We start from the raw sequence: 19,648 nt of genomic DNA, 5'->3' as shown, positions 1-19,648 counted from the left end.
TGAGCACGGTCCCGCCCCGCCGTGCGCAGCGCCGAGCACCGCCCCGCGCCCGCACCCCGTAAATAGCGGGAGGCCGGCGGGGTCCCGCACTGCTCCCGCCCAGCCGAGCCGAGCCGAGCCGAGCCGAGCCAAGCCAAGCCATGGACCCCCAGGACTGCACGTGTGCCGCCGGTGAGTGCCCCGTCCCGCGGCCGCTGTGCCCGGCCGGTCCCGTCCCCCGTCCCCGTCCCGTCCCGTCGGGGTTGACGCCCGCGCTCCCGCCCCAGGTGCCTCCTGCTCCTGCGCCGGATCCTGCAAGTGCAAGAACTGCCGCTGCCAGAGCTGCCGCAAGAGTGAGTGGGGGGCTCGGCCCGGGGCAGGGGGGTGCTGCCCCGGGGGGCGGCGGGGAAGCCTTTCCCTAGGGGAACCCCCCGTGCCCTGCAGGACCCCCGTGGGGACTTCCCTGCCCCGTAGAGATCCCCTGCTTGCCATGTGGACTCGCTGTGGAGACCCCGCTGTTCCCTCGTGGGGGTGCCCCTGCCCTGTGGGACCCTCATGGGGATCCCTCGCTCTTCCCCTGCCCCCTGGAGACCCCCCCCTGCTCCCCGTAGGACTCTCATGGGGATCCCTCGCTCTTCCCCTGCCCCCTGGAGACCCCCCCTGCTCCCCATAGGACCCTCATGGGGAGCCCTCGCTCTTCCCCTGCCCCATGGAGACCCCCTGCTCCCCGTAGGACCCTCATGGGGATCCCTCGCTCTTCCCCTGCCCCCTGGAGACCCCCGCTCCCCTTAGGACCCTCATGGGGATCCCTCGCTCTTCCCCTGCCCCATGGAGACACCCCGCTCCCCGTAAGACCCTCATGGGGATCCCTCGCTCTTCCCCTGCCCCATGGAGACACCCCGCTCCCCGTAAGACCCTCATGGGGATCCCTTCCTCTTCCCCTGCCTCCTGGAGACCCCCTGCTCCCCTTTGGGAGGGGTGCCCCTGCCCCGTAGGACCATCATGGGATCCCTCCCTCTTCCTGTGCCCCCTGGAGACCCCCCACTCCCCTTTGGTGGGATCCCCCTGCCCCGCAGGACCCTCATGGGGATCCTTCTTTCTTCCCCTGCTCCCCTTTGGGAGGGGAGTCCCTGCCTCATAGGCCCCCTGTGGAGATCCCCAGCCACTGCCACGCTGGGATCAGAGCCCTGCGCATGGAGGGAGGGGGGTGTCCCGCTCTCCACAGGCTGCTCCTGCCCCGTGGGACCCCCACCCCTTCCCACGCCCCCCCTAACTCTCGTGTCCCCCCCGCAGGCTGCTGCTCCTGCTGCCCTGTGGGCTGCAGCAACTGCGCCAAGGGCTGCGTCTGCAAGGAGCCGGCCAGCAGCAAGTGCAGCTGCTGCCACTGAGCCGCTCGCCTCCGCCTGTAAATAGCCGGCGTGCTTCGGGGATGGGGGGTGGGGGGCACAAAAAAGCCTATTTTTTTGTTCACATTTTCTATTCTCTGTACCGGTGGTGAAGCTGGATGGAAATAAAGGAGTTTGCTTGGAGGTGGGAGTGTTGCTGCTGGGACGGGCTGGAGGCTGAGCCCTGTGGCTGCTCGTGACTCCTGTGTGGGAATTGTCACAGCTCACAAACACTCCCATGGGCTTCCCTGAGTGGGCTGCGCACCTCCCCGAGGCAGAAAAGCAGCTTCCTGGGGCAGGACATCATCCTGCGCCCCACATGGCAGGGGCTCCGGGGAGCTTCGTGGTGCTGGTCCCCCAGTGAGGACAGGGGTGATGTGGCTGGGGGGGGTCCAGCCCCCTCCTGGCTTCGTGGCTGATGTCTTTGCACCACGCTGGGGCTCCCACATCCTGGGGGCTTCTGCTGGGTGAAAGAGCTTGGGGGAAGAAGCGTGGTGGGTGGGAGAGGGGTGCGGGTTGGCAGCTTGCTCCTCCTGAGCTGATGCTGAAAGGCCCCTGGCCGAACCCCAGCAGGGACGTGGCTGCCTTGTGGGCAGAGACAAACCTCCCCCAACAGCTCGTGCTTTGCAAACCCCGACCCCTTGGCAGAGCAGATCCATCCCCAGAGGGATGCTTTCCCTGCAGCCTCCCGGTGCCAGATACCTCTGGTGCCTGGCTCCTTAGGCCCTGGGCACAACCTCCAAGCACTGTTTTCCAGCCTGGTTTTGGGGAGCACCTTGCTTAGAGCTGCAATGACCCCTGGACCCAGGAGGGCATGCGGCCGTAGCCAGGAATAAACCCTGTGTGGGTGAAACGCACTGCTCGGCTGCCCTGATGGGGGTGGCTGCAGGGTGCTGGCAGGGGGAGCATGGGAAGGTGTGTGGGCTGTATTTTCCTTCCGAAAGTCTCTGCCAAGTGAAAGAGCCGTTTTTTATGCTCCGCCGCCGGCTGGGGCGGCTGCCCCTGCCTGCCTGTGCCTGTTCCCTGGGTGTGCCAGGCTGCGGAGGCAGCTTCCCAGCCCCCCTGCCCTCGCCCCTTCCGTGCCTCTCCTGCCAGGTCTGGGATGTCCCCTCCAGCCCTTAGTGTCCAGGCACCAGGGATAGGATGAATTTAAAAAGCAACCCCGGAGCTGGGGCACCTGAATACCCCTGCAGTCCTTCTTGCCAGCCTGGGTAGCACAAGGAGAGGGGGGGTCTGCAAAGGGGGAGCGTGGTGGTGCCAGTCCCTAGCACCCAGGCCCTTCCCGCAGTGCTCCGGGCGCCAAAGGGAGCTGCTTGCCCCTTCCCCAAAGGTTTTCCCAGCTTCAGCACATGGCTCTGCAGTGGGTGCTCAGCCTGCTCAGCACCTGGCCTCGCTGGTGAGAAAAGCAATACCCAGCTCAGCACCCATTTGCTTTTCAAATGCATTGCCTTACTCCATTAGCGTGTGTCTTTTGCCTAAGCAGCCTCCCAGCACTGCCTGTTGCAACGGAGGCTTAGCGCTGGAGATGGCATTTAAGCGCCTGCCTTGCCCTAAATGCATTTAAAAACCCATAAATCTCATGGGCAGACGCTTTGCAGGAGAATAAGTCTGCTGGGGGGCTGATGTGGCTGCGATGCTGGAGCGTGGTGCAGCCGAGTGGCTGCAGGCTGAGCCCCCCCCCTCTCCCTGGTGTCAGGCGCCCGCATCCTGCACCAGAAACCAAGCTGGAGCTGGGTGGGGTTTCCCCTCTCAGGAAGCGCTGCAGGCATCAACCACTCCCCGACGTGGGCACCGCACCTCAGCACCCCACCACTGCCAGCCCCCCTGCCTGCTCGTACTGCTGCCTGCGCGTCCGTCTGGCAGCCACAGCCCCCCGGCCTCAGTGCCCTTCCCGCCCTCCCTGGGTGGGAGCTGGGGTGCGGAACGCCGCAAGAGCGGTGGGATGGGTGCAGGCACCCATGGGATGTGCCCAGTGCTCTGCTCCTCGCGGGGAGGTGCCTGGGGGCTTGCTGGTCCTCTTGGGAGTATTTTCTACGGCAAAAAATCTACTTTTGAATGAAGTGGGAGCTGCTCCCAGCCTGTGTGGCTGTGTGTAGCAGCAGGGTGGTGGGAATACGGGCTTGACGCAAGGAGAGGCCGGCGTGCTTTACCCAGCCCCTCGAAGGAAAGCACAGCTCAGCTCCCAGAGGTGGCCGCATGTCTCCCCCGGGCAGCCAGGGAAAGGGTGTCCTGGGCGCACACCCGGCAGCGGGGTGCAGCACCCCGGTGGGCTGCGCTCAGCAGCGCTGATGTGTCCCCATGGCCCTGGGTGCTGCTGGCAGAGGCCCTGCGCGGAGGGGACGGGCACCCAATGCGCCCTGCACGGAGAGGACATGCACCCTGTGCTGAGGGGAAGCGCGAGCACCGTGCGCTGAGGGGACGAGCGCCGTGTGCAGAGAGGGCACCCACGCTGTGCAGGGGGTAAATGCACCCGGTGCTGTGGGGACGAGCACCGTGCGCTGAGGGGACAAGGGCCGTGTGCAGAGGGGACGAGCACCCTGCGCAGACAGGACAAACACCCTGTGCTGAGGGGACAAGTACCGTGTGCAGAGAGGGCGCCCACGCTGTGCAGGGGGTAAATGCACCCGGTGCTGAGGGGACAAGCGCTGTGTGCAGAGGGGATGACCACCCCGCGCTGAGGGGACGAGTACCCCGCGCTGAGGGGACAAGCGCCGTGTGCAGAGGGGACGAGCAGCCTGTGCACAGGGGGAATGCACCCTGTCCGCAGGGGACGGGCACCCAGGGCACCCAGCGCCGACAGACCGCCGTCCCACCGCCCGCAGGAGCAGCCCCTCCTCCTGTCCCCCGCCCTGGGCGGGCAGCCGCTGGCTCGGTGCGGCCGAGCGCTTCCGTGAGGGTTTGCTGCCACCTGTCTGCCCCGGGTCCCGCCCGTCCCGCCGCCTATCCAGCCCCGCTGGCCCCGCGTGTGCCCCCTCCATTCCCTCCCCGTCATCTGTCCCGCAGCGGGGCTGCTCCCCGCAGCCCGCCCCGGGGTGGGGGGCTCGGCACCCTCCTGCTCCTGGTGGCAGGAGGACGGGGCTAGACTCTTTCCAGTGGTGCCTGTATCTCTGTACGCCTTCAGGAGAGCATTCCCCGGACACGGAGAGCGTGCAGCGCCGAGCATGCTGGGCGGGGAGGCGGAGGGGAGCCTCGAACCCTCGGCCTCCGGAGGCAGGCCCGCCCCGCCCCCCCCGCCATCGCCCTGTCCGTGTCCGCCGCCAGGCGCCCCAATAAAGTTGTTGTCGCGAGGGGGCGGGAGCCGGTGAGTGGGGAGGAGCGGCGGCTTGGCCAATAGAAGCGCGCGGCGCGGGGAATCGCGGCGGCTCGGCCAATGGGAGCGCGGGGAAAGACGTGAGGACCGCCAATAGGGGCGCGCGGCGCGGGGCCGGCGGGTACGGTGGCCGGAGCGGCGGACAGGTGAGGGCGCGTCGCGGGCGCGTCATGGCTTCCCTCTCCCCCCGCCGCCTCCTCTCCCCCCTGCCGTGGGCGGCGGCGGCCGCCTCTACCGTGTTCCCCCCGCCGGGCCCTGAGCCCTCGACAGCCGCTCTCCGACCGGAGCTGCCTCTCCTCGGCGGCTGGGCGGGCCCCGCGGCGGGCGGCTGCGGCGAGGCCTCCCCTGAGGAGAGCTCCCTCCGGGCGGCGGCTGCCTGAGGCAGGGCGTGACTGGCCCCGGGCCGCGGCACGGCCCCTGTCGGTCCCTGGCGGCGGGAGGCTGGGGGGGAGCGTGCTCGTAGGCCTCCCCGTGGGCCTTTCTGGGGCACCTCGGGGGGTTCTGTCTATCTCTGCCCGAAAAATAACCCGCGTTAGAGCCGGGGGGCTGGCTCTGTGAGCAGTCTCTTCATCCGAGCTGTTCTGTGCGAGTCGGCAGCGCAAAGCCCAGCTGTAGAAGCGGAGCTTGGCGTTGAACCAAGGTTCCGCGTTGGTGCTTCAGGAAGCAGAAGCTCGGTTGTTTGAATGGGGAGGTGTTGGGAGAGCGGGTCTGTGTTTGCGTGTGATTTGGCCTCTCTGTTTCAAGTTCCGGGGGGGGGGGGGGATTCCCTGCCATGGCGGGGTTACTGGTTGGTTCCTGCCTGGGGGAAGAGCACCCGCTGCCGGGCATCTGGTGGTGGGAGCTCACGAAAGGCACGGTGCTCTCTGTGCTGTCCCTGGCTCAACTTGAGTTTCACAGCAGGTTTTGATAAGCTCTTGTGACCTCGTAGTTGCCAAGCGTTGCTTTCATATATGCCTGGCAGGGTACAGAAGACTTGCATGGAGAAGGTAAACCGTGTATAATACTTGGGATTCTTGTGTTTTTGAGGTCAGTAAGTTTGATGCAGGACAGGATAGCTACCTTCAAACGCTTAATGTACACTCTTCAGACTGTAGTTGAAGGAGAATAATGGCTAGCCCTTTCCCCCTACACAAGTTCTCTCTACCAACAGCAGCACTAGTTGCTTGTGCAAAACAGGTGAAAATGACTGTAAAGATTTCTTACAGAGCATCTTGGATGCAGACCTCTATATCTGAACCTAAATAATGCTATTGTTAGTCCCTTCTAAGCAAGATTCACTCCATGTTGCACCTTTGATTTTCCCTGGGTTGTCATAAAGTGTACACAGTAACTTACCCTCGCTGTTTTGTCCCAAGTGCAGGTAACAGCCAGAGTTCTGCGACGTGGTGTTGAACTGCCTTTGTGTTAAAACTTGAACTGTGGATGCGCTGGCTATTGGTATTTAATTAGCAGCTGCTGTGGAGTCTGGCTGCTGTCTGTGTCCCAACATCATCCTAAACCAGACTATATTAACAGTGAGGGGAAGGGGTTGAATTAAATTCCAAACGCAAGCAAGGGCTGCTTCCCTCCTCCTGCAGCTTGGAAGTGTTGTCTTATGGGACAGCCGTTGTGTCATGAAGAACTAAGATGAGGGTGACAAAAGCCAGCTCCTGTGTTCTTGCAAATAGGAAAAGCTTAAAAATTGCTTGGAGAATGTATGTGATTCTGTGATCCAAATCTATAATGTTTGTGTGGTGACAGCATCACAGGAAATTCAGTGGGAGCGGAGGATATGGGTTTTCGTGTAAGGAATTTCGAATGCCAAACGAAATGCTCTATTTAATGGGGGTTGGCTTGCTACCCTGTGGAGGTTAGTGCCCTGCTGAGTTGGGTGAGTGTCAGGTGCTTAAAATAAGTACTAAGCATTTGGAAAAGACGGAGAGTGATGAGATGGCAGAACTGACAGCTGAGTCAGTTACTCAGGATGGTGGCTCTTGAGACCTCTGTGAGGAACTTCAAAGTCAGGTGGCAGATAAAAGGCAGTTTTGACAAATGCCTGGTAGTATGTATGGGAAGAAATCACTTAAAATGCCCACTGTTCGGTTCCAGGTTAAATAATAAACAGGATAGAGAATAGTCGCGTGCGCTTGTTTGTCCTTTCTCAGAGTGCGAGAGCAGATAACTGTGAATGTTATTGCCTTTAAAACTTTTAGAAAATATTTTTATTGAACATAAGTACTGTAAGAGCTCTTTGAGACCAAGTGCTTAATAGCAATCATAAAAAGATGAGACATTTGCATGTCTGTCTACAGATGGGATGAAGAACAAAACGTACAGGACTGAAAATCTGATGGGAGGCAGGGGAGGAGTAGTTGGTGGGTGGTAGAAGAAACAATAAGTTTGAAGGTTTGTTACCTATTGTGTGGCTTTTTTCTGCATCAGCCTTTTGTTGCTGGGGAAACGGGCTCTTGCACCAGATGGAGAACCAAGTATAGCTTGGAGCTTTTAGGTATTTGGTTTTAAGCTGGCTTATCCTGATTTCATATGTTTCTAGTGTAGCTAGGATATGGAAGTTTTCCCTTTGCTAGGTTTGATTAAACATACATTATTGTGCTTTACATACTAGAAGGTGATCTGTTGAAAATGTGCGGCAGGTACTTAGGTTGTACTTGGTCACTTCGGCTTGTGGAACATGGAAATAGGGCAGGAAGAGACCTCAAGAGTTGACCCCGATGATGTGTGTCTGCTCCTGGTGAGGGGTGAATTTGGCCTACGCTGTTTCTGCTCTGTGCCTGTTCTGCTCTTAAAAAGCTCCAGTGACAGAGTGTCTGCATCCTTAGAAGGCAACTTATATCGGCGTCTAATAGATATCCTATAAATGTCGTTGTGCTTTCCTTTACAAACAAACAAAAATTTGGCCACCTGCTCTTTGATTTCAATCTCTGCATTTCTTAATCAGTTCTCCTGTCTGTAACATGGGGATCATGTTGCTGACTTCCTCTCCGAAATGTCTGCTTACGCAAAGTGCCATGCGAGAGCCAGGTACTATTGCTGCTGTTCAGACAGAATTTCCCAGGCCTGCAGAATGGGTCTTTTACTTACTCGTGTTGAGCTTAGTAGACAGAAGCTGCTACGCTGTCTGTAGCAGCCCAGGCTTGGAGCCTGTCGAAAAAGCACTTTTGCCTCATATTTCAGCTGCAGCAAGTGAAGAATTGCCCACTTTCTCTTACTAGTGTGCTCTTGGGTCTTCCTTCCAAAAGAAGCTGATCCCAACTTGTCAGACTGGGTCTCTTGAGCGCTCTGGGGAGGAGCCTCTGCAAGAGGGCAGCGCTGGATTTCTTCCTCGTTGTTTTCCATTTTGAAGAATCTCTTTGCGACTTACGGAACTATATTGGTCCATCAGCTATTCTGAATATAGTGGGTGAGGCTTTTCTTGTCCCTTGTGAAGTCTTCCTCCTTTTTTTTTTTCAAGGCTCTAGAAAAATCAAATTTTTTTGTCTGTTTCTCAAAGTTAATTAATTAGATGACACAAAGCCTGTCAGTATGTGAAGTACAACAGACGCTTGCGCACGCATTCGAGTGTTTCAGCTTTGTGTCTTTCTGAAGCTAGTACAGTAAAATGTTCATCGTGGCTGTGTTTGGAGTATGATAGCTACAGCGTTCTTCATTAGGTAGCATTGTAGTACTCTTGAGGAGTTTAGAGGGTTTTTTTTAGGTAATAAGTCATCATTTACAATCAGTCTGAATAGACTTAAGAAACCTGTCATCATCTTTTCTAGCTTCTTTTTGGCTTAAATCCAGTCAACTTGTAGAATATATAGCATTTATTTGTGATTTTAAATGTTGGGGAAACATTAAACTGGGGTTTAATGGATAGTAATCTAATGCAGCAGCTTCTATTGATAAGTCATCAGAGTTGTTTTACAGAAGAGCATTTTCAGTCTTGGCATTTAGCCCAAGGTCGATCTGGTTTCACAGAAGTTAGTTTAATTTCTGATGTATTTTCTTTCCCTTAGGTGTCGGTTGTTGCTCCTTCCCCAGCCAGACATGAAAATCTGCCATCGTGCTGCTCGTTACTGTGGTAGCAGTTTCCGTCTTGCACAGCAGCATTAAGAGTCAGACTGCAGTCTCTTGAATGCAGTAAATTCTGTCAGGGTGGAGACAAAGTTGTTCGTGCTCTTACTCAGTCTCAGTACTTGAATTCTGTTGCTTAGAAAGAGCTGTGTAGTGTTAGCTCTCTAGATAAGTTTTGACCTATCATTTCCAGCGCTTGGTTATAATGACAGGTAGTTTAACTTGCTCCAGAATAACTAGTTTATTCTAGACTTGCTGAATTCAGTTCAGTCTCACAGAGCTGCAGTTGTCCTACATCGGCGAATTTATGGCACAGACCTCATATGGTATTGATGTGGAGTCTACAGCTAAAAAGTGCAGGTTTGGGAGCAGTTTTATGGTGCACTGATTCTCCATGCTTTTGATTTCAGTGCTCTGAGAAGTTAGTGCCTGCTTACACTCCCGGCTTTTTATCTCGTTGGTAATGAAAAGAGGAAGTGGACCGGATCGGATCAAATCAAGCTGAAATCTGTGCTGTTCTTGCAGTCACTGCTCCCGGAGGATCTGATCAGCGCTTCACTGTACGGGAGGGTGGCTGTTCTGGTCAGTGTCTGCCAACAGAGGCTGCTTCTGGCAGGGGTGCACCTGAGTTATTGCAAGTAAACACTGGAAAGATGTTCTGTACTGCATTGCAGGGCAGGAAACTGCTTGTTTCCACCACCACCCCTCCCTGTTCCACTCCATCTCGGTGACGTGCTCATCTGTTCAAACAAATCCGGTCGCTGCTATCTCACCTGATTAACAAGTCAGTGTAAATATGATCGCTGCCTCCCCCAGCAGCTCGCAGCTTTCCAGAAGTGGGTGGGGAGTGCTTGTGAAATTCACCATTCCTGGATGCCGGCTGTTAGGGTTTGTCCTGGCATCTAGGCAGTAGGGATCAGTTTCTAATTGCATATGTCTGAATGAATCATCATGCAGTTCTTTTAAATCACCTGTTCAGACAGGTGAAAGCAGTGCTACTGCCACTGGTAGTTGTACTTGGGAAGAGTGGTGAGACTGAGAATGTGAGGAACATTGAAATTGTACTGCTTTGGTAGTATTGAGCGGTACCAAGAAATACTTGAATTGCAGGCTATTTTTAGTTTGTAAAAATGCCCTGTTTTCTTCTTTGTGGGCTCTCTTGAACCAGATAGTCTCTGTTGATTTTACTTTTGAGTAAATTAAAGAGCTGGAGTTGATGCTTGCAATCTGGTTTGTCTTATTTGATCCCAGGCTCTTTGGGTTGCGGTGCAAATGCTGCGAGAGAGATTGTACTGGGGATTCGCTTGTCTGTAGCACCATTCAGCAAGACTAGATTTCTGTGATCTTCTCCTGTGGCTTTACAGAGGTGCCAGGCACTCATAGCGTGTAGCTGATTTGGCTGCAGATCATGTATTTGATCCATGAAGCTGAGGGTTTGGGTTTCATACTTCGTTAATGTGGACACCGTTGCAGCTACATGGTTTTTTTCCACCTTGATCCCAAGCATGTACACTTTTGTCCTTTCTGTAAAAATAACAGGCTCTATTCTGAATTTGGAGCTGCATGATGCACTAATGACCTCATCTGTTACAGCCCTTGCCTTATGCTGTATAGTTTCTTTGACTATTCTCTCATCTGGTCTACGCAAGCAATTTTCACAGACATTCTCCGTGCATCAAAGTTAGACACGTCTTCTACATTGGAACAACATGTACTTATTTCTTTTGACTTCTGGGGTGAATGATGCCTGGATTAACACATTTTAAAAGATGGCTAGTTATGGCTGCCTGTGTACATATATACGCTTGTCTGTTTTGCTGTTAGTTTAACCCCATGTCTAGAAGTTGTGTGTTTTCAGCTCTCATATATACCTATATACCTATGCATGCATATGTATGTGTCTCTGTTTATAATATGTAAAAATACAGAATCATAGAATATCCTGAGTTGGAAGGGACACATAGGATAGAGTCCACCTCTCCAAACTACTGGTATATATGTGTATACAAGTAGTTTGTAGCTAAATTAACACCACATTCTTCACAGGAACTTCTCTGCTTTCAGTCTCCTTTGTGTCAAGGCAATATATGAACTGTCATATGGCATCTGCATCCCACTTCAGATAGGTTCATAGAGCTCCCTTAAGAACATGGTCCTGCAAGGCAGAGCTCTCTGAGACCACTTGAAAGTATTTGCTTGATGTTTAGCGCTTGGGAAGGATGAGCAGAAGAGTATCCTGTTCTAGAAGACCTGCTCTTGCTGGTCTCTCTGTGCCCCCATAGGTATAGAAACTGTAGCTGAGCAAGAGTTTTTGTCTTTCTCTGAAGGTTTCTGTGCATCGTGAGTGAAACCTGCAACGGAGATGGATACTGAAGGCTTTGGAGAGCTTCTCCAGCAGGCAGAACAGCTTGCAGCTGAGACAGAAGGTATCTCTGAGCTCCCTCATGTGGAACGCAACCTGCAGGAGATCCAGCAGGCTGGGGAGCGCCTGCGTTCCCGCACTCTGACCCGCACTTCCCAAGAGACTGCAGATGTGAAGGCGTAAGTACGGAGCACCGGCACTGGAAACTCTGCGCAGAGGGTAAAAGCTGATTACGGGTTTGGTTTCTGATGTGTGGGGAGTGTTGCCAGGAGGACATGCCTGGGAGAAGCAGAATGACTGCAAAGCTGTTTTTGGGTCCCCCGTCAACCCTTCTCCTACTTACAAAAAAAAAAAAAAATCACAGTAATTGAAGGATTGATCAGAGGAGCTACCATTTCCTGATTTCAGGCATGAAAGCCAAAAAGTGCAGTACCTTGTTCTGGCTGCTGCTGAAGACATTTACCAACATGCTATAGAATTTTTCAGTCTGGAAGGACTTGGCAGCTATGCAGCACTGCAGTGGAACAGCAGAAAGAGTTCAGCAGGGCTAAGGTGGTTAGATATACACATAGGGCTGTTCAAAGTTTGGTTTTTGTGCAGCTTTCGTAACGCATCCAGGAGCACTGTCTGTACGTGGCTAGCTGTTGACCTAAGTATTGGCAATGAATTGGAGTTTGGAGTTCTACCTGTTCAATACTAATTTCATACCTGTACAATTTCTTCCTTACAGGTCTGTTCTTCTCGGGTCTAGAGGGCTTGATATATCTCACATTTCTCAGCGACTAGAGAGTCTAAGTGCAGCCACTACATTTGAGCCTCTTGAACCTGTGAAGGACACTGACATCCAGGTAGGGACACTTCTGACATGTGAATTGCACTGCCCTTGAAACTGCTGTTCCTGTGTTGTGGTTCAAAGCTCTTCTAAGGCCATTGCAGAAATAGTCTTGCTCTGTGTTTAATTCACTGGCTAGAGGAAGTACAGAGGAGAGATGCTGGTTTCAATGATGACAGATACTTGAGTTAACTATCAGAAGCAGCATTGAGTACCAGATCAGCAGAAGTACTTTAAAGTTCCAAACTCTTGCTGAAGTCAAGAGGAACTAGGTGTGTACTTAACTGCCTTTGTGGATCTGTCTTTGTTGGCATTGCAAGCCTCAATTGCACAGGGATACCTCGCCCTCAGTGTTTTGAGTCTCTTTATGTCTGATTGGAAGAACGCATGCGGAACCACTGTGCAATTTTGAGGTGTTGGGATAAGGGGCATTTAAGTCAGTATGCGAAAGAGGCGAGTATAGCTTTTTCTTTCACTGTATGTCAGTTGTCTTAACCTTGTCTTGGTGGTAGACTGACTTTGCCATGTTTCACATGCTTAACCAGTGTGACAATCTTGTAAATTTTCCTGTGGATCTTCTCCCCAGGTGTCTCTAATGTGACCCATTCATTTTTGCTTTATGATAGCTGCCTTCCCTTGTAGAATATCTTCAAGATGAAGAGATCTGTGGTATTCATTACTCAGTTAAGAGCTGGTTATGGAATTGATGTTGTGAGTTGCATTGAAGATAACAGTCCGAATCAGTGGTTAATCCTTTTGATCTTGTATTCTCTCTGCTTACTGGCGGATGGCTATTAGGAGGGTCAGAAGAGTTGTAAGCTCTTCTTTTTTTTTGCAGAAGTAGTATGCCCTAAACTACTTAACTTCAGAAGGGAAAGGGAGGTGTGTGAAGTTACCCTATTTCCCTAACAGTATGTTTTATTTAAGCATTTGGTGCTGTCTGTTTTGGGTGGGTGGGCCCTTAGTCTAGTCTCATTCTAGTGTTAGGAGTCCTGTGGTCTCCTGTCTTTAGGCAGATTTACTTAACCTTATTAACTTAACTTATTCTCTAAGGCCTGCAGCCTTTCCAGCAGGCAATGTGCGTGCCCTGGGGCAAGGAGATGTTTCCTAGTACTGCGGGCAGTACTCCTCCTTGTTGGGGCTACCTTCGGTCCTCTCAGGCTGGGAGCACAGAGGGGTGACTCTCTGTGTGAGAACTGGTTACTCGGAGCATCCAACCTGTTTCTTGAGATGGGATTTCTTCTAGTGCCTTTGCACCTCTTCACCTTCTGGTAATTCCTAGCATATTTGGCTATCTTCTCTCACCCTTCACAGATGATTTTCCCCTCTTTTTCATTAAAAGTTGGTGCACTCTGAAGACTTGATCTATTGCATGATCATAGAGTGAGAGCTCTGAACCACTGGCATTGTTCCCGTTCTGTCTTTTCTCATTTTATTCCTTTGTTCCAATTTCTGATGTTGTTCTATTTCTAATTGGTGATGTTAAACTTGGTACATGTCTTCTTTGACCCATTCTGTCTAGACTGTTTTGAAGAACTCTTTTAGGCTTACTACTGCTGTTAATTCTTTGATTTCTGGTGTTTTTCCTTTCTGCTTTAAGACCATTCTTACTGTAGATTCTCAAGCCCAGAAGCAGTGCAGCACTTGACTTTTTGGATCTGAGATTTGTGGCATATGAGGTATGGATAGGACTGCGTAATACGTGCTTATTGCCTACGGAATGCTACTGTTTAGGAAAAGCTTCAAATTTAGCATAAAAATAGTGGTTAATTGCAGATCAATGTATTTAAATGGCCAAATCAACCAATGAGATTCAGCCCTTCCTTTAGGAAAACACCTAAAAAGTACAAATGAATAACAGGATTAAAATCAATCATTTAAATCAAAGTTCCCTGGTTGCTGTTTTGAATCATGATTAACACTGGTGATTTAATCAGTGATCGCTTTAATTTAAATCTAACTACTCATGTCTGAGGCCTAATACATGTGTGCTTTGAATCTTAAATTTTTTTGCAGGCCATATGCAGAAAACGTTCATAGTAAATTAGCTAAAACTGATTTGCAGCGGGAGGCGTGGCAAGGTGCTGCATTTTAGAGCGTCTTGCAGGCGCATGAATGAAGTGTCAGTTTTAAATGTTTTGTCTCTGTTGCAGTTAGGAGGTGCAAGGATTTTTATGTTGCTTTGCAGAATGTCATCCTCTGCTCTGCTGGAGGATATTTGCAGTCAAATCTCAAGCTGTCTGGCTGCTGTTGACAGTGGTCTGTTACCTGAAAGTAATTTGCCTGGCATGTGGACAAGTCTCAGCACCCATCTGTAGGTTCTGGTATGCAGTCATCAGCATCAGGATCTTGTGCTTTCAGAGTAGTTTTTATTATGTATTTGTTCTTGGTTACCTAAGAGGACCTCCATATTATACACTGCTGATTGTCTTCTACTTAGCTCTCTTAACCAGGTGCTTAAAATTATTTGATACTTTAGATAAAGATGTGCTACAAAAGCTGCTTCCTCTGTTACTTTTTCTTATGCCTTCTGATGACTGTTAGGATTTGTTTTCATTCTTCCTTGCTAATTAGTTTCATAAGGCTTCTTCAGGATTGTGTTTATTTTGAGCCAGATGTAGCTATCCGTTCACACTGTAGAATTCGCCCTCCGTAAGTTGCTCCCACTGTATCCTGGAAGGCAGTGTGCAGAGTGGTGTAAGGAAAGGGCTCTGGTTTATTGTTTTGCAGGACTTTACTATTCCTCTGATGTTACTCAGTATTTACACAGATGTACTGGTAGGCTTTAATTCTGTGGACTGGGAAGGGCTGTTCTGTTCTGCATGAAGCCTGTGGCCAGCACTTTCTAGCATAACCATTACTCTTTTTAACCGACAGAAGCTTCCCAAATACTTAATGAACTTGGTTCACAGTTTATCGTCAGCAGTGTAGGCTCAGCTGTCCTTTCTCAGTCCTGTATTTTTCTGATGCTCAACACACTCACAAGTGTGTTTGCAGCAAATTTATTTAGCCTTAAATCCTGTCTGAAAGTTACTTGTCATTTGTAGATTCTTTAGCACTTTAATTATTCTTGTATGTGTGGTGTTCCTCAAGCTTTAGTTTGAGCAGGCAGTGTTACCAGTTCATAAATACTTTGCAGCACCATTTGATGAAAAGGCTGAAACTTTTGTTTGGCTAAGCACCTGAAACTGCAAGTCTGTGCACTCTTCCTCCTTGTAAAGCTGCGGTGGGACTCTGTGCTGGTACAGCCTATGTACACCACAGCGCAGGGGAAGGTGGTGCTTCTGGAGGTGAATATGGGCACTTGTGCCAGAGACACAGACCTGATGCTTAGCTTTTGCTGACTGTTGCACTGATGTGAAGGTTACAAATATGATTAAATCTTTATTGTATGAATTTTAGGTTTCTGCTGACTTTTAAACTCTATCAAAGCTCTTACAGCTTGAAAATACTCCTTAGACTTCGTGCTGTGTGCTCCCACATCGTTCCTTTGCATCCAGTGATTTCTCTGACAGTTCGCTTGAGCTTCTCCAGCTTTCTTACCTGAAGTATTTACCTACTGCCTCTGTTCCTTCTTGCATTGCGTCTATTCTGGGAGCCTGTATGGGCAGCGTAGAGAGATATGCTAGAGTCTAATCTCTCAAATGATGGCAGTCAGCGCTGCAGAAGCAGAATTCCAGGAAATATCCTGTTTCTTGTATAGAACTAAAACATAGCAAGAAAAGTCAGAGGGGAGCATCCTAGGGCATGAAGTCCCAGGACACTGATGTGAGACATTCGGAAAGTGTTCAGAGAATCGAGGAATTCACCTTAATAGAATCCTCAGCTTGGGTTAACAAGCAAGAGGGACTTTCTGTACAGAACCTCTTTTAAATGGTACTCCATAGTGCTGACTAAAAAGAAGCGCAGCAAATTGCAGCTCAATTAATTATCTGAATTATTTATCAGTTGTAAAATGTAGATTGCTTGCACGTAAAAGGGTTGTGAGTCCAGGAAATGTCTCCCACTAGAGCAGTAGGCCGGGAAAATTATGAAAAAGATTCTAGGCTTGCCATTAAATTATAGGAACTTATATCTTTCCTCTTATTTCAAAGATTGTGTTCTTAAATTGCATGCAACACAACAGACGCTTCTTGCAGCAAACCCAGTTCTTAACAATTCCTATGTCAAGAGTTTGTAAAGATCAAGATTTTCTAAATTTGCCAAATAGGGCTTTTTGACAAATCTTTTCAAAGTTGAATATGGTAGTCAAGTGATTCTTGATGTTCTTGATGCCATATTTAGCACATAAATGCTTGTTGGTTTTTTTGTTAGCTTCTTTGTGACTTTTAAAAATCCCAGGTAAGGGTTGATCATGCAAGCTGGTTTCTCAAAGATGGGGCATACGTGTATAAACAGAATACTGGCGTTCTGTTCAGAAAAGAGATTTCTTCACTTTTCCCAAGATGCAAATGATGATGTCCTTTTCTAGTGAGCACTGTCGTAGCAGCAGATGTCTCTCTGGGCAAAGCAATGGCAGCCAGAGGAGGAGTTACTACTAGTATACAGAAAGGCTGTGCTATTGTAATGTGTAAGCTAGGGCCTGGCTTTTGCACATGTGCTACTTGGTTTAGGTATGGATATCGGAGAGAGGTTTAGTGCTTCTCTAGTAAACTTGTTTGGGGTACCTGGTAGGGGTTAGTGGCAGGATCAGGGTTTAATTTATACCTACTAAGATAGTTTGACTGATTACAGTGTACGTTGTACTTCACTGTGTGCTTTGTGTTTTATCATGTCATGATGGCTTGATACTAGATTTAGCCTCCCTGTATGTTTGTTTTGAAATGTCTATGCCTAAAGTCATGGTGGTAATTTTAAGAAATTGTATTGTTCTCACTTTTGAGGCTTGGTCCAGCTCTGTGCAGATCTGTGAAATGAATGGTGGAAGTGGACATGAGCTCTGTTTGTGTACATTGCTTGTCTGCTGAGAAAGTTTGAGATGAAGTCCTGGCTCCGTTGTACTGAAGGAAAATTTTGTTGAGTTACCTCATTTATACAACAGTTTCACCTGGGCCTTCTGATCTGGGCAGAACTGAACTTAAAGGTTGTATACCAGCGTTTAGTTTTGGTTTCTGGGTGTGGATGCTCAGAGTATTGACTGAGTAGCTCTCTGGAGGTTCAGATACAGAAATAAGAGCTTTTATCTAAATGAGGGCAGAAGGTTAGACTGAAATCTGTCCAAGTGGCAACTGAGGCAGACTGAAATTAAGTTTCTGGGATGTTTTCAAGTTTTTCAGAGTACTGTAAACGGGCTTCATACCAAAGGCAGCTTTGACTTCTGCTTTAGTGTTGGTAGAATCTGGGTCCTAGTATGCTCGCCCCAGCACTGCGTGTTCTATTTGCGTATATGTATGTGTTTGACTCATAATTTAAAAACGCTTACTTTGACATCAGGTACTGAAAGGTGTGCATTATTCAACCAGTGAGCTTTTACTGCTATTTTATATTGCCATTTGTGATATACTTTGTGGTATCTGCTAGAGTAATACCAAAGCCTGTGGTAATCTACTAGAGTGTAACTAAAATCGGAGTTTATAAATGGAAATGCTGACACAACCTTAAAGGGGCAACCTCAAGTGCTGTTCATCATCCATTGTTTGCATTAGCTTAGCCTGAAAGTGCATTTTTCCTATTGCAGATTTTGTCCTTTCCCATTTGCCAAACATTGATTTCTCCCCCACCCCCAAGTCCTTCAGTTCTAATGGAGCTTGAAATTAAGGTGGCTTTATTTTTCTGTCGCTTCCTTGTTCACCCTAATCGATGGTGCCAGCACAGCTGTGGGGACCTTTTAACCATTGCAGAGCCAGGACAGTGAATGAAAGAGAACAACCTCCTGCCCTGTTTTTAGGATTGGTCGTTAACTGTTGGTTTCTTTACATTGCTGCAGTCTGAATGAAAAATATTATTTGTGGGCATCGTTGTGGATTCTTCAAAAACTGTAGAAATCTTGTGCTCCAAAAATAGGTCCAAAAATAGTTCTCTACAAAGGTTCTCAGAAGTCTTTTTTTCCTTTTTCTCCCATTATTAGTGCACACTTCTATCAAACCCTGCTATCTTCTTTGCTTAGGTTGTCTCACTGATTTCATTCAGGTTTTGACCCTTAATGCATACATTTAGGCATGTGAATCAAGAATATAAATATCACGATAATTACATGTGGCCAGAGGCTGTTTTAACACGATGGAAGGAAGCAGTGATGTGGAATGAATGAGTATTTCGACAGGCAGCAAATGGTGTTAAGGGATGTGGACCCTGGATATTGCAGAAACCTCCTCATCTAATTTCTGACATGTTTGCATGTCTCCCTTCTTTTAGGTAACGTGTAACAATTTTATGTAAACCTCTAAAGGACAACTCTAGCCTGTCTGTGGCGCTCTGCTGGCTGTTGAGACTTGCAAAGGCTTTCGCAGCACGCAGCCTTGGCGCGGCAGCCGCGGGTTCGGTGGCCTGTCTGCCACCTTCCCGATGCTGGTGGTGTCCTAGGGCCCTCTGAATGAAGCCTGCCAAGGCCTGTGCTGATCAAAGAATGCCCTGGGAAATGCTAAGGTGTGTGTAAACTGGGATGTGACTGGGAATTGAGAGTGCAGCCTTCTCTATTTCATAGCCAGAGTGGTTTTTGTTGGGTTTTTTGGTTGGGTTTTTTTTTGTTGTTGTGTTTTTTTTTGTTTGTTTTGTTTTTAAACTTAAGACAAACCACCCAAAGGCCCAAAAAGCTCCTTTTGGCATCAGGTAGGTGAATGGGTAACACTGTATAAAAAGAGATGGGGGGGGGCAGGACAGGGAAGAGAAGTCCAACACATTTGGAATGTATTTGGGGGTTTTTGTGTGTTATTTTCGTGCTTGTCACTTTTTCCTGTCACATGCTTAGTTTACGTCTAAGCAGCAGTTTTTTTCTGATTTTCGTTAGTGGTTTAATAGCATGATTTAGTAGTGCAGTTTTAAAGTACCCTGGCTTTTTTTAACCTTATAAACAAACACCACCACCCCCAAAAACCCCAAACCATGGCAAATTTAATGTAGAATACTCTGTGGCGTTTTGTTAGTTGGCCAGATTAGTCACTCAATAAATGCTGTGATACTGAATTATTTCAAATTTCTTCTGGTTGGTTGGTTGCATGCTAACTGGAGTAATTATGTGGTGATCTTCCAGTTCATCACGGTTCTGATCATGGATTCCTAACCCTAACGGGTTCGGAACAGGGAGAGAAGAGACATGATCTGCCTTTCTCTTTCATCATGGGTAAACAAGAGGGTATGAAAGGGACGTTTCAAAACTTTATGCTAATACAAGGTCATGAGACAGAAAAATTGAGAACTCTTGTTCTAGTAGCTGTGTTTATTGATCTATTTAAATTCTGCTGTGTCCTGGCACATTTTATATTTCCTGTCTGCTTAATCTGGATATGTTTTTTGCATCTCAAACAGATATGACTGTAGACTTCTAATAAACATATTTGAAGTATCTATCACAAACATCTTAAAACAGAGACCAGATTTTGAGTCATAACACTTGACTTCATTCACGCCCTCCCCTCTTTTCCTGCTTCCACTGCGTAGCTCTGCCCTTCGATGAAAATTGCTCCAATTCCTATTTTAATGTTTACTTGTACCCCTGTGAAGGGGCAAATACGGTATAAAAGGCAGTTTGGACATCACATATCCAAAATGCAGCCTCTCTTGTACTGTGG

The 19,648-nt window shown here is 49.4% G+C and overlaps 2 protein-coding genes across 7 annotated transcripts in view; both read left to right on the top strand.

Moving 5' to 3' along the window:
* The first annotated feature begins 66 nt into the window (after positions 1 to 66).
* On the top strand, positions 67 to 1,508 carry LOC142362908 (metallothionein). Its single transcript, XM_075434083.1, has 3 exons — positions 67 to 171; positions 267 to 332; positions 1,273 to 1,508. Exons 1-3 carry the CDS (start codon positions 141 to 143, stop codon positions 1,365 to 1,367), a joined length of 192 nt encoding a protein of 63 aa, XP_075290198.1. The 5' UTR covers positions 67 to 140; the 3' UTR covers positions 1,368 to 1,508.
* A 3,268-nt stretch (positions 1,509 to 4,776) lies between these two features.
* Positions 4,777 to 19,648, top strand: part of NUP93 (nucleoporin 93) — an 82,920-nt gene continuing 68,048 nt past the window's right edge. The window contains exons 1-4 of one of the 6 annotated variants that reach the window (XM_075434221.1): positions 5,476 to 5,660; positions 7,887 to 9,309; positions 11,055 to 11,268; positions 11,820 to 11,937. In XM_075434221.1, coding sequence (XP_075290336.1) covers positions 11,090 to 11,268; positions 11,820 to 11,937 — 297 coding nt within the window. In that variant the 5' untranslated portion in view covers positions 5,476 to 5,660; positions 7,887 to 9,309; positions 11,055 to 11,089. The other 5 variants (XM_075434220.1, XM_075434224.1, XM_075434222.1 and 2 more) reach the window with 5 other exon arrangements.

The sequence above is a fragment of the Opisthocomus hoazin genome, chromosome 12, assembly GCF_030867145.1.
Source record: "Opisthocomus hoazin isolate bOpiHoa1 chromosome 12, bOpiHoa1.hap1, whole genome shotgun sequence".
Lineage (NCBI taxonomy): Eukaryota > Metazoa > Chordata > Aves > Opisthocomiformes > Opisthocomidae > Opisthocomus > Opisthocomus hoazin.
Note: the sequence above shows the minus strand (reverse complement) of the source record. Positions and strands in the feature narration are given on the sequence as shown.

What these genes read in the sequence shown, in the direction of transcription:
- LOC142362908 (XM_075434083.1), top strand. Translation starts at nt 141, where the DNA reads ATGGACCCCCAGGACTGCACGTGTGCCGCCG. An exon ending in GGACTGCACGTGTGCCGCCG is followed by an intron (nt 172 to 266) that starts GTGAGTGCCCCG and finishes CTCCCGCCCCAG; the next exon opens with GTGCCTCCTGCTCCTGCGCC. An exon ending in CTGCCAGAGCTGCCGCAAGA is followed by an intron (nt 333 to 1,272) that starts GTGAGTGGGGGG and finishes TCCCCCCCGCAG; the next exon opens with GCTGCTGCTCCTGCTGCCCT.